General features: G+C 55.3%; 2 protein-coding genes across 3 annotated transcripts; one reads left to right on the forward strand and one right to left on the reverse strand.

Annotated features, from left to right (window-relative positions):
* Window positions 1-2,677: 2,677 nt before the first annotated feature.
* Window positions 2,678-4,895, forward strand: FAM180B (family with sequence similarity 180 member B; the record flags this gene model as incomplete). 2 transcript variants are annotated; one of them, XM_080704158.1, is made up of 3 exons in its annotated part: window positions 2,678-2,762; window positions 4,222-4,292; window positions 4,500-4,895. In XM_080704158.1, 3 exons carry the CDS (start codon window positions 2,678-2,680, stop codon window positions 4,893-4,895), a joined length of 552 nt encoding a protein of 183 aa, XP_080560284.1. The 2 variants fall into 2 exon arrangements, with proteins under 2 accessions (XP_080560284.1, XP_080560285.1); XM_080704159.1 differs by lacking the exon at window positions 4,222-4,292 and having other exon boundaries at window positions 4,465-4,895.
* A 1,081-nt stretch (window positions 4,896-5,976) lies between these two features.
* On the reverse strand, window positions 5,977-7,099 carry C1QTNF4 (C1q and TNF related 4; the record flags this gene model as incomplete). The annotated part of the gene is made up of 1 exon (XM_080719118.1): window positions 5,977-7,099. The coding sequence occupies one exon, from the start codon at window positions 7,097-7,099 to the stop codon at window positions 6,059-6,061; it is 1,041 nt and encodes a 346-aa protein (XP_080575244.1). The 3' UTR covers window positions 5,977-6,058.
* Window positions 7,100-13,742: the final 6,643 nt, after the last annotated feature.

Below are 13,742 nucleotides of genomic sequence, written 5' to 3' on the forward strand. Positions count from 1 at the left end.
TCTGGGGATTGAGCCCAGGGGCATTCTACCTTTAAGCAACCCCTCCAGCTTTTTTTTTTTTTTTTATTATTCTTTATTTTGAAACAGGCTCTCACTAAGTATCTGAGTCTGGTTGCGAACCTGTGATCCTCCTGTCACAACCTCCCAAGTACTGGGATCATAGTGTGCGCCACCATGCCTGGTATGCTTGACTTTTTCTTCTTTTTTCTTTTTCCAAGTCTGGGGATGAAACCCAGGGGTATTTGACTTTCAAGGTACACCCTCTGCCCTATTTTTTATTTTGAAACAGGGTCTCACTAAGTTGCAGGGGGCATCAGTAAGTAGCTGAGGCTGTCCACGAACTGTGATCATCTGGTCTCAGCCTCCTCAATGCTGGGATTACAAGCATGCGCCGCCTTGCCCGGCTTTTTTTTTTTTTTTTTTTTTTTTTTTGCGGGTCTGGGGATGGAACCCAGGGGCATTCGACCTCCAAGCTACACACCCTGCCCTATTTTTTATTCTTTATGTTGAAACCGGGTCTCACTGAGTTGCAGAGGGCCTCACTAAGTAGCTGAGGCTGTCGGTGAATCGTGATCCTCAGGTCTCATTCTCCCGAATGCTGGGATTACAAGCGTGCGCCACCATGCCCAGCTTTTTTCTTTTTTCTTTTTCTTTTTTTTTTGGGGGGGGTGGTACTGGGAGTGGAACCCAGAGCCTTTCTACCTCCAGGCTATTCTCCCAGACATATTTTTATATTTTATTTGGAAACGGGGTCTAAGTTGCTGAGAGCCTCGCTAAGTAGCTGATGTTGGCTTTGAACCTGTGCAATCTTCCTGCGTCAGCCTCCCAAGCGCGGAGATTACAAGTGTGCACCACCATGCTTGGCTTCATGCCCGGCCTTTTAATGGACTTAAATTCTGACCTGTGGGCCTGGATGTGTTTCGTTTTTTTTTTTTTTTTTTTTTTTTTTTTTTTTTTTTGGTGGTACTGGGGGTGGAACCCAGAGGCTTTCTACCTCCGGGCTATACTCCCTGATCTTTTTTCTATTTTATTTGGAAACAGGGTCTCACTAAGTTGCTGAAAGCCTAAGCTGAGGCTGGCTTCGAACCTCTGCGATCCTCCTGTCTCAGCCTCCCAAGCGTGAGGATTACAAGCGTGCACCACCTGCCCGGCTTGGATGTGTTTCTTAGGAATTCTAGAGCTGAAGAAAGCACTCAGTCCACTGGGTTCAAGATGGGTGTGGCATGGCTTCTGATGAGATCTGGAGGGTCTCAACAAATGGGAAAGCCTCTTTATGGTGACAGCTGCTGAATTCGGTCCCTCCCCCTGCAGTGGAGCCAGGGAAACCCCATCTACTCTCCTCCCACCCAAACATCCATACAGTTCCAGGAGTCAGCAGCCTAGAAGGGCATCTCACCTCAGCTCATTTTTAGTCTGTCTGTCTGTCTGTCTGTCTCCTCTCTCTCTCTCTCTCTCTCTCTCTCTCTCTCTCTCTCTCTCTCTCTCTCTCTCTCTCTCTCTCTCTCGTGTGTGTGTGTGTGTGTGTGCGTGTGTGTTGCTGGGAATTAAACTCTGGGGCATTCTATTTTCTTTTTCTTTTTTTTTTTTTTTTTTTTTGCAGTATGGGGATGGAACCCAGAGGCATTCTACCTCCAAGCAACACCCTCAGCCCTAGTTTTTATTCCTTATTTTGAAACTGCCTCACTGAGTTGCAAAGGGCCTCAGTAGCTGAGGCTGCCCACAAACTGCACTCCTGCCTCATCCTCCCAAATGCTGGGATTACAAGCATGCACCACCATGCCTGGCTTGGCATTCTGCTTCTGAGCAAAACCCCCAGCCCTATTTTATTTTTTGCCTTGAAACAGGGTCTTGCTAGGTTGATCAGAGTCTCACTACTGCTGAGGCTGTCTTCGAACCTGCACTCCTCCTACCAGCCTCCCAAGTATTGGGATTAGAAGCACATGCCACCACACTCAGCCATTTTTGAGTCTTGAACCTTATGTCCTCCCTGTAGCCTGGTAGCCCATAATTTTTTGGGTAAAGGAATCTGCTGTGTTTCTCGCCTGAACCAAAAATGTTTGCAAGTAGGGGAGGTCCCAGGCCTGGGGCACTGAGGAGCTGCAGATTTGTCTGTCTTCCAGGAAACAGTATTCCTAACCCAGCTGGTCTAGGGTCTGTCTGCCTGTGGCTGCCTGAAATGGGAGCGCTAGGCTCTGCCTTCTGTGGGGCCCGCCCTGCCTGCCCAGCATGCAGCTGGAGCACTGGGCTTTGCAGCTGATGCTCTTGGCGGCCGAGGCTCTCTGGAGGCTGGGTTGGACTGGGTGTCAGGGTCTGACCTCAGTAGCAGGATGTTTTGGGGGTGAGAACAGTTAATAAGGTAGTATTATGCCTGGGATCTTTCCTCCCCTGGGAGGGCCAAACCAGTTTGCTACCAAACACCTTTTTCCTATTAACTAAGCCTCCCACCCATCTGGACAAGAACAGGCTGCTATTGCCAAAACCAAAGATACCCTGAGGGGTGGAAGGAGCCCCTGCGAAGTGACGGAGCCACAGCCAGCCCCTCCCTATTCTGCAGTGAAGACTGACAGCATAACAGAAGGCTGGAGCCGCGTGCAGTGGAAAGTTGGAGCTGTGGTGTGTGGCAGGCAGATGAGAGAGGAGAGAACTGCTGGGGAGACAGACTCAGATGTGGTGCGGCATGGCTGGGATACTGCAGTTACTGGCTTGTCTGGGGCCAGCCATTTGCCTCCTCCCTGGAGTGACTACAACCCAGCATCATGCAGGTACGGGGGCTTCAGGGTGGGTGGAGAGTAGCCATGAAAGGCTGCTGCTGGATACTAGCACTTACAGTTGGCTCTACCTGAGGCTCACAGAGAGAGGAACTGTGGGCCTGCTGGGTACTAGACTGATGTGTGCTGCAGTGGTGAATGGTGTGGGCCCCTCTCTCAGGACTGGAAAGGTCTCGGGGAAGCCTACAGAGACAGCCGAGGTGTGTGTAATGCTGGTCCCAGACAGAGGTGGGCCCTGGCCTTATTCCAGCTATGTCTGAAGCAGGGTCTCTTGACTTGCTCTGGGCTTGGGATAGTCATTGCAAAGGCTTGGCAACACCCCATGGTATGGGATAGAGGAACTGCAACAGATGCCCTGCCCCGTCCTCCCTGCCTTGCACATAATCCACTACTGAGGAGCAGGCAGAGTTGGCAAGGTGGCACCATCAGTAATCCCAGTACTTGGGAGGCCGAGCCAGGAGGATCAAAGGTTCAAGGCCAGCCTCAGCAACTTAGCAAGGCCCTGTTTCAAAATAAAAAATAAATGGGGCATGTGCTATAGCTCAGAGGTAGAATGCCCCTGTATTCTCAGTATCACTCCCGCCCACAAATGTAGGATCTTATCAAAGAGGTGCTTATCTCACCAAGTCTACAATCCCAGTTACTTAGGAGGCTGAGGCAAGAGGATCATGAGTTTGAGGCCAAACTGGGCAACTCAGGGAGACCCTGTCCTAAAATAATAAAAGGGTTGGGGGTATAGCTAAGTGGCAGAGCACTTGCCTAGCATATTCAAGGCCCTTGGTTCAACCCCCAGCAGCGTGCGCACGCGCACATACTCACACACACACACGCACACACAGGTCCTCATCCTTTGGGGAAGATCATTGGCACTTTTTTTGTGTGTGGTACGGGGAATGGAACCCAGGGGCATTCTACCTCTGAACTACACCCTCCACCCTTATTTTTTAGTCTTTATTTTCAAATAGGGTCTCACTAGGGTGCGGAGGGCCTAAGTAGCTGAGGCTGTCTGGGAACCTGCAATCCTCCTGTCTTAGCTTCCCGAATGCTGGGATTACAAGTGTGCGCCACCATGCCTGGCTCCCTGGCACTTTCTTAGGCCATGCTGTTCCCGGTTGATATAGGGAGGGAAGCGGGGAGGGGAAGGGTCTTGTGATCCTTTGGCTTGGAGCTCTTTACCACGGGCATTGTGCAAGTCTAAGGAGGAGTCCTGGGCATTTACCAAGATGGGAATCTGACTTGGTATGATACTTTGGGATCACAAGACTCATGCCTGGGAGGGTGACTGTCAGTGTGTATGTGTAGGGCAAGAGCTGGGGGCATAAGATGACCTTCCCGCACCTTGGTACATACAAGAACCAGTTGGGACCTCAACAGGCAGATGAAGAGACTCCTGGGGGGCTGCGGTGTTCGGGGTGGAGTGTGGCAGGGGCCTGACTCCTCTCTGTTGCCCTAGGACAGCCCATGGACAGCACCAGCATGGGAGGTGGCCTGCAGGAGCCAGAGGCCTCAGAAGTGATGTTTGAGGTCATTCCCCCAGCCTGGGACACAGGGGTGGGAGTATCTAGAGCTCCCTAAGCTCAGGGCTGGGAAGGGGGTATCTCAGGGTGGGCCTGCTGGGGGTGGGGGACAACCCAGCCTGGGTCCTACTGCCCGCTTATGCCCCTGGCCCACACTTGCTCCCTGCCCTGATATTAAGGCCACAACCCATCCCTTAAATGGCTCCCCTTGCAGCTGCTCTGGGCGGGTCTGGAGCTGGATGCCATGGGCCAGCTGCACATCCAGGATGAGGAACTAGCATCCACACGTCCAGGTCGCCGCCTCGGGTTCCTTCTGCAGCACCAAGTGCCCAAGGACTTGGAGGGTGCTGAGCAGCAGCTGCAGGAGCTCCAGGACCAGCGGAAGGGGCCTCCACTTAGCCCCTGGGACTTTGAACAGCTGCTTCTCACAGGCCTATCCTGCGTCTACCGGCTCCATGCAGCTGGTGAGGCTGAGGAGAGGGGTCGCTGGGCCCAGGTCTTCGCCCTCCTGGCACAGGAAACACTCTGGGACCTGTGCAAGGGATTTTGCCCCCAGGACCAGCCCCCTTGGCTAGGGCCCTGGGCCTCCATCCTTGACACCTTCCCCTGACCCTTCCCTTTTACCTGCTATCACCTCCCTCAACCCTAACAGGAGCCAGACCCATCCTGGGCAGGTGCTTCCATCTGGCACCTGGATTTTCCCACTCAGGACTTCTGACTTGGCTTACACCCTGACCATCCCTCCAACTCATGCTTTGCTTTCTGGATCCTGATAGGCTAAGATCCCAAGGCCTGGGTCCAGGCAGCAGGCAGAGCTACGCAGGCCTCTCAGGCAGCATGTGTGTGGTGGGGCTAGGTTAGAGAAGTGTGCTTAAGGGATGCTGAAAGGGAAGCTGCCTCACCTAGGTTCAGATCAGACCCTCCAACTCCTACCCTGCAGTGTGTGAGGGGTCCTGTGGAACCTTTAGGAATCCTGTAAGCTCAGCGCCCGGTCCTAATTTCGATATTCCTTTCAAACCTGACCAAGGCTCTGACGGCCCTGGGCCTGCAAATTCCCCTTCTGGGCCTGAAACACAGATTGGACTCCTTGACTCTGTCTTTTGGAGGAGCTGGGTGGAAGCAGCTAGAAAACATTAACATCTTTGGGTAGAATGAGGCATAAAACGTCTTTTGTTTAATCCCAACAAGCTGCAGGTGAACATCTCAAGGAACGAATGAGGCTGGAATAGGATTCATTCTGAGAAACTTATGAGGGCTGGGTAGGCGGGGTCTGGCTTCTGTGTAGCTCTTCCCATAAAAAGCTCTGTTCTGGCCTCCTGGAGCCCATGTCATTCAGTGTCGGAGAGTAAACTGTCTAACCCAGGTCCTACCTAAGGAAATCACGCTCCCCCTGCTGAGAGGGCAGGAGGCAGAGCAAGCCCTCATCACATTCCCATGGCCTTCTGGAATCCTGTGCCCACAGTGGGGTAGTGGGATAATGCCACTGAAAGGAATCGGACTGAAAGGAATCGTCGGGGCCCTGGGAATAAAGTCTCAAGTCCAAGAGGAGCTGACGGGCAGCTGGGCTGGACAGGGACGCTAAGGGAGATCCCCCTCAATGCATTAGGTTAAATTACCCCCTCCTGCCCCCCACCCCGCCCACCCCCGCAAAGGCGCCGCAGTCAGCACAGAGCAGAGCCGGGGCTGGGGGCGCAGGCCCACTTTATTGGCGTCGTCAGGCGGGCGCGGCGCGGTCAGATCCCGGCCCGGCATGCAGCCCCGGCCGTGGCCGGGTCAGAGCTCGGGGGCCCCGCGGCCCGGCGGGCCCGAGGGGGCGAGGTCGGGGTACACCAGGAAGCCCGAGAAGGTGATGTACTTGCCGTGGTTGCTGTAGGCGCCGAAGCCGTCGTGGTCGTGGCTGAGCAGCCAGACGGCGTCGCCGCGCCGCAGCGCCAGCATCACGCTCTGGCTCTGCATCTCGCGGCGCCGAGACGCGCCGTCGTCGTAAATCATGGCCTGCACCTCGTCGCGGTTCTTCATCAGCTTCACCGACAGCGTCTTGCGCGGCAGCTTGCCCAGCGTGAAGGAGAAGAAGTAGGCTCCGGGCAGGCGGCAGCGAAACACGCCGGCCGCCACGTCGAAGTCGCCGCCGATGTTGACGAGCTCGGTGTCGAAGGCGAGCGGCCGGTGGCGCGGCCCGGGGCGCGCGTCCGAGCCCAGCAGGCTGCGCGTGCGCGCCGCCGAGAAGGCCGAGCGCGGCTCCGGGCGCGCGTCCGAGCCCAGCAGGCTGCGCGTGCGCGCCGCCGAGGAGGCCGAGCGCGGCTCGGGGCCCGCGCGCGCATGCGCGTCGGCGTCGGCGTCGGCGTACACCAGGTAGCCGCTGAAGGTGGCGCCCGGCGCGCCCAGCGCGTACTGCGGGGCGCCGTGCAGCCGCAGCCACACCGTGTCGCCGTAGTCGAGCTGCAGCATGGCGCTCTGGCTGGCGGCGCGGCGCGCGTCGGGCCGCCGCTGCTCGTCGAAGGCCAGCGCCTGCACCTCGTCGCGGTTGCGCACCAGCATCACCGACAGGCTCTTGTGCGGGGCCTTGCCCGCGGTGAACGAGAAGAAGTAGGCGCCGGGCACGCGGCAGCGGAACTGGCCGGTGGCCGCGTCGAAGTCGCCCCCGATGTTCACGTACACCTTGTCGAAGGTCACCGCCATCTCCGACGTGCCCTCCAAGGGGGTAGTGCGTGCTGCCGAGAAGGCTGAGCGCAGCTCGGAGGAGCCCGGGCCCGCGGCCGGGCCCAGTGCCCAGCAAGCACCTGGGCCCAGCAGGCCCAGCAGGAGCAGCAGCATGGCCCCTGGAGGGGAGATTGGAAGGAGAGAAGGATGGGACAGGGCCGGCCAGCAAACGCACATGCCACTGATCTGGCACTTGGGAGGCTGCGATAGGAGGATTGCAGGTTCAAAGCCATCCTTAGCAACTTAGCAAAATCCTGTTTCCAAATGAAAAGTAAAAATGGACTGGGGGTATAGCCCAGTACAAAATAAGTAAATAAATAAAGTGAGCTGGGAGTGGTGGCACATGCTTGTAATCCCAGTATTTTGAAGGCCGAATCATGAGGTCGCAGATTCATGGGCAGCTTTTGCAACTTAATGAGACCCTGCTTCTTCTTCTTCTTTTTTTTTTTTTTTTTTTTTTTTTTTTGCTAACTGGGAATGGAACTCAGGGGCATTCTACCTCCGAGCTACACCCCCAGCCCTATTTTTTATTCTTTGTTTTGAAACGGGGGTCTTGCTGACTTGCAAAGGGCCTCACTAATAATAGCTGAGGCTGGCCTCTGATCCTCTTGTCTCAGCCTCTCAAATGCTGGAATTACAAGCATGCACCACCACACCCAGCCCTTATTCTTTATTTTGAAAAAAGGTCTCACCAAGTTGCAGAGGGCCTCACTAAGTAGCTGCGGCTGGCTGCAATCCTGTGATCCTCCTGTCTCAGCCTCACAATTACAAGTGCGCACTGCCACACCCGATGAGACCCTGTTTCAAGATAAAACTGGGAGTATGGCTCAGAGGTAGAAAGCCCTAAATAATAGGTAGATAGATGTACATAGATAGATAGATATGGTGAAGACTGGCACACAGGTACCACAACCAAGCAGGAATGCCTGACTGCTGGGTCTACCCTTTGCCTTCCCCCCTGTACCCTTGGGCACTGGTAACACAGGGGAGCTTTCAAGAGCTCTCTGAGTTTTCCCCAGCCTCCAGCTTGCTTTTTCCTGTGGTTCCTGCCTGGTCCTTGGCTTGCCCTTCACAGCAGGAACTGGCCCCCTGTGTCACTGTGGCCCATGACAGTTACTGTTTTTAAGTCCTTTCTGGGTGGACACAGAAATAGCTGTTGCCTGACCCCTTTCCTGGCCTCTGACCCAATCATTTAAGGGTCAGCTCTCACATGGAACCTCTGGACTCCCCAGGGGTCCTCAGTGCACTCAGAAGGACTACAGTTGGGCTTTGACATAGCTCTACCCCCATGAAATCAATATAAAAGAAGGGACTCCTTTTCTGCCCCTAGGCTGGTCACTGAGGAGAGAGAGAACTGGGCTGCTGGGAATAAAAAGAGAGCAAAATTCCAGCAGGACTTTGGCAAGGCTGAGGTCAGCAGCTTTGTTCCTTGGTGGCGGAATGGACAGACACCCAAGGTGTGGGCTCAGGTCCTGGCTTTACCACTGATTAATGTGCTATGAAATCTCAGGCAAAGTTTTTTGTTTTGTTTTGTTTTGTTCTAGGGGTGGAACCCAGGGACTTCTAGGCTATACCCCAGCCCTATTTTATTTTTTTATTTGGAAACAGGGTCTCACTAAGTTGCTGAGACTCCTCAAACCTGTGATCCTCCTGTCTCAGCCTCCCAAGTACTGGGATTACAGAAGTGTGCCACCACGTCCAGCTCCTATTTTATTTTTTATGTGGTAACAGGGTCTCTCTCGATTGCTGAGAGCCTTGCTAAATTGCTGAGACTGGCTTCAAATTTTTGATCCTCCTGTCTCAGCCTCCCAAGTACTGGGATTACAGGTTCATGCCTTCACGCCCAGCAATTTTTCTGATGAGGGCAGGGAGGAAGGGAGAGGCCCACCTAGAGTGGCAGAGACTGCACCTCACAGGTGTTCAGTACAGTCCCTCACAGAGAGCTCTTTTGGATGCATCTGGTCTTGACACACTTGTGAGATAGGCCCTTTCCCATTTTATAGATGAGAAAGCTGAGGCTTAATAAGGGGGACATGTTTGGGCCAAGGTCATCCACAGAGCACTAAGGGGAGCCTTGAACAGTTTTCTGGGGTTTTTTCCCCCTCCAAATTCAAAACAACCTTTTGTGCTGCCTTTTCCACCTTTTCCATCACCGCTCCCTGCTGGACCCAGGTGTCTCCAGCTAATCTGTCCTTGCCTCGGTTCCCCTCTTTGCAAAAATAATAGAAGAGGCGGGCATGAGTGTTGGGACCCAGTGTGAAGGACAAAGCAAGCAAGCAACCCAAACAGAAAACAACAATAAAACCCTCCAGTGCTTTGTCTTTCCCTAGCCCAGGCGAGCTTGCCCCATGCCGCCTTCCCAGCTTGGCCCGGCCCCGCCCGCCCTGCCGGGCGCACCCCCAGTGCCCAGGGTCTTCCTGGGGCTGGGGCTGGCCTCCTTTCACCCACCGCAGCACGTTTCCCGGGCCCCGGGGGCCCCCTCCTTTTCTGGACCCCTGCCCTGAGCCCCCCTCTCTGGACAGGCCAGAGCGGGAAGGGCGTCAGGTGGGCAGCAGAGCTCCAGGGAAGGAAATGGCTGTTCCTAGCTCTGTCCAGGTAAGGCTCAAAATAGTCATCTTCAAAGAGAAAAACTGGGACACAGAGCGGGGCAGACCCGAGCTGCGGAGCCGGGGATGCGGGAGCGGCGGTGTGGGCCTGAGGGCGTCCCGAGCCCCCTCCCCGAGCCCCACCCCCACTCCCCATTCTCCAGCCCATCTGCCTCGTCCTCCCAGGAAGGTAGGTCCCGCTGTGACCGGAGACACCAACGAATCATTCTCCCAGGAAGGAAAGGGTCCCCTTGAGGGGCAGCCCACCCCTCCCTCCCCGAGACCCCCCATCCGCCCACCCCTCCGGAGGGGAGCCTTGCCCCGTCGTGGGGACGCGCAGGTCGGGCCCGGGAGGAGCCGCCCCGCCCGCCGCAGTGAAGCGCCACCTGCCCCGCTCCTCACCTGCTGGCCGGGCGGCGGGTCGGCGGCGCGGGCCTGGCGGACCGGGCGTGGGGACCGCGGAGGACGGCCGGGCGGCGGGCGGGCGGCGGGCGGCGCGGGGGCGGGGGGGAGGGAGGGGCGCCGAGCCTGCGCCGCCGCCGGGACCCTTCCCCTCCGCGGCCTGGCGGCGTCGCCTGGGCTCTAGAGAGCAGGCACCATCAACCCGAGTTAGCAGCTGGGGAAACTGAGGCCCGAGGCAGCGGCCGCCCGAGGGGTGGCCCGGGGCGCTCCGCCCGCCGGCTCGCCGGCTGGTTTGGGGAAGGAGGACGCGGGCAGGGCTCAGACTGGACCAGCCTTTGGGCTGCAAGGACAGTGGAAGGTGAGGTGTTGGCCAGGACGGCGGCAGGCGGGGTGGCCTTGGCGGGGAGGGTCTGCGGGAGAGGAGGCTACGCGGCCCGCGCTGCCCATAAGGGAAGGGAGAGCTTCACACGCCCCAGTTTCCCCTCACCTCCAAGTCCGCAAATGCCCAGAGCGCGAGGAGGAGGACAAAGCCCGCAGACGTCAGCGGGAGCCGCGGGAGGGGGAGGGTCCTTGGGGCAGAATTGGATTTTCTGCTGGAAAGGGCTGTGGGAGGGCTAGCAGGGTCCCTGTATGCAGAGGCCAGGCACACCCCGCCGGCCGCGGCCAGGCGCACAGGGCCACAGGGCTGGGGCAGCTCTGCCCAGCCTGATGCTCCCACCGCAGAGCGCTCACAGCTTGAACTCACACTCGCCGCGGGAACACCGAGGGCTGAGATCTTTCATCCCACTCTGGGCCACTGTCTCTCCGGGATCGCTGGAGAGATGACAGCCAGCCGGGGCCTCCGGGGCTGCTGCTCCCCTGCCCATCCCCGGCTGGCTGGGGGCCTGGGTTCCAGTCCTGGCTCAGACCCTGGGTGTGGCCCCTAGGAGGTCCTGGCGGCCTGTGAAGCACCCTGCCCTCTAGAGCTTTCTTTCTAGAACTTTCAAAACTTTCCTGCAGACACTCTGGTACAAGTGAATGCTCGTGAAGCTGTCCCTAATGGTGCCGCTCCTTTTTGGTGAGTGTTGAGAAGCAGGTGTGAACTGCGCCTCCACGGAAGGGAGACATTTCAGGCTGGAAACGGGGATATGTGGGGACACAAGGCAGAGAGCCTGGCTAGCCCTGTCATGTCGCAGTGTTCTCCCTCACCAGCCCGAAAAGCTGGGGCCCACCAAGCATGGAAGTGTGTGCCTGGGATCCCAGTCCTTAGGAGACTGAGACAGGACGATCCCAGATTAGAGGCCACCCTCAGCAATTGAGCGAGGCTCTCAACAACTTAGTGACAGATCTCTGACTCAAAATAAAAAGAGCCGGGCATGGTGGCACACGCTTGTAATCCCCGGGCTTGGGAGGCTGAGAAAGGAGGATTGCACAGGTTCGAAGCCAGCCTCCGCTACTTAGTGAGGCTCTCAGCAACTTAGTGAGACCCTGTTTCCAAATAAACTATAAAATAGGTCTTGGGGTAGAAAAGCCCCTGGGTTTTACCCCCAGTAACACCAAAAAATAACAATAATAATAATAAGAGTTGGGCGTCATGGCGCACGCTTGTAATCCCAACATTTGGGAGGTGGAGACTGGAGGATCTGGGTTCGCTGGACAATCTCAGCTACTTAGTGAGGCCCTTCTCAGCTGAGTGAGACCCTGTTTTTTGTTTGTTTGTTTGTTTTGTTTTTTGCGGGTCTGGGGATGGAACCCAGGGGCATTCAACCTCCAAGCTACACCCCCTGCCCAGTATTTTATTCTTTATTTTGAAACAGGGTCTCACTGAGTTGCAGAGGGCCTCACTAAGTAGCTGAGGCTGTCTGTGAACCACGATCCTCTGGTCTCAGCCTCCCAAATGCTGGGATTACAAGTGTGCGCTACCAGGCCTGGCTGAGACCCCGTTTCAAAAAAAAAAAAATCCACTAAAAAATAGGGCTGGGGGTTTAGATTGGAGGTATAATGCCCTTGGGTTCCATACCAAGTACTACAAGAAAAAAAATTAAAAATCTAGGGCTGGGGGTGTAGCTCAGAGGTAGAATGCCCCTGGATTCTATCCCCAGTACAGCAAGATAAATGAAAGAAAGAGCTGGGCGTGGTGGCGCACACTTGTAATCCCAGCATTCTGGAGGCTGAGACAGGAGGATCGCGGTTCGTGGACAGCCTCAGCTACTTAGTGAGGCCCTCTGCAACTCAGTGAGACTCGATTTCAAAATAAAGAATCAAAAATAGGGCAGGGGGTGTAACTCGGAGGTCAAATGCCCCTGGGTTCCATCCCAGACCCGCAAAAAAAAAAAAAAAGAAAGAAAGAAAGAAAAAAAGCAAGCAAGCAAGCTGGGGGTGTAGCTCAGAGGTAGAATGTCCCTGGGTTCAAGCAAAGCCTAGGCTAACTACGGCAAATGGGGACGGTGGGAAGGGGTGGGGGGTGGGCTACACAGGGACATAGCAGGAAGGCTGGACGTGGCAGTTGGACCTATGGCAGCCGCTACCCTTCTTAGGGCATTGGCCCTCTGCCCAGGAGAGCAAGATGACCCTCTGAAGGTGTGATTCCATGGTGCCAGGAAAGAGGAGAAGACAGGCTGGTTCATTCTAATTGGTGCCCGTAGTTCATTACTTGAGGGCTGAGTGAGGAGGACTGCTTGGGCCTAGGAGTTCAAGGCCAGCCTGGACAACAGAGGGAGACCCCATCTTAAAAAAAAAAAAAAGGGTGTGGTGGTCCTGGTATTTAGGAGGCTGAGACTGGAGGATCGCAGGTTTGCAGCCAGCCTCAGCAACTTAATGAGGTCCTCCGCACCTCAGTGGGACTGTTTCATAATAATAAAAATAAGGTTGGGGGTGTAGCTCAGAAGTAGAATGCACCTGGGTTCTATCCCCAGTAACACACACACACACACACACACACACACACACACACACACACCTCAGCTTCCCTTGCTCCTGTCCTCCCCCTTCCTAGAATGTGGATATGAGGCTGGAGCTCCCTTTGCTACCTTGGGACAGGTGACAATAAAGTTTGGATGTGGTAGCACAGGACTGTAATCCCAGTTCTTGGGAGGCTGAAACAAGAGGATCATTAAGTTTGAGGCTAACAAGACCCTCAGCAATTTAGTGAGACCCTGTCTCAAAATAAAATATAGAAAGGAAACCAGGCATGGTGGTGCATGTTTATGATCCCAGCATTTGGGAGGCTGAGACAGGAGGATTGCAGGTTCTCAGTCAGCCTCAGCTACTTAGTGAGGCCTTCCACAACTTAGTGAGATGCTGTTTCAAATTAAAAAGAATAAAAAATAGGGCAGGGGGTGTAGCTCAGAGGTCAAATGCCCCGGGTTCCATCCCCAGACCCACACACACAAAAAAAAAAAAAAGAAAAAAAGAAAAGGGGAGGGAGGGTCGGGGAGGGAATGGGGTGGGAATTGGGTAGGGGTTAAATCAGCGATGAGTACATGTTTGTACACACAAGTTTTTTACCTCAATAAGTTGTATGAATATAATACACCAATAAAAAAAATTGAAAAAAAAGAAAGAAAAGAAAAGAAGCCGGGCGTGGTGGCACACGCTTGTAATCCCAGCATTCGGGAGGCTGAGACAGGAAGATTGCGGTTCATGGACAGCCTCAGCTATTTAGTGAGGCCCTCTGCAAAATCAGTGAGACTCGGTTTCAAAATAAAGAATAAAAAATATGGCAGGGGGCAGGGGGTATAGCTTGGAGGTCGAATGCCCCTGGGTTCCATCCCCAGTACCGCAAAAAAAAA

The sequence above is a fragment of the Muscardinus avellanarius genome (assembly GCF_963383645.1).
Source record: "Muscardinus avellanarius genome assembly, chromosome: 1".
Taxonomy (NCBI): Eukaryota; Metazoa; Chordata; class Mammalia; order Rodentia; family Gliridae; genus Muscardinus; species Muscardinus avellanarius.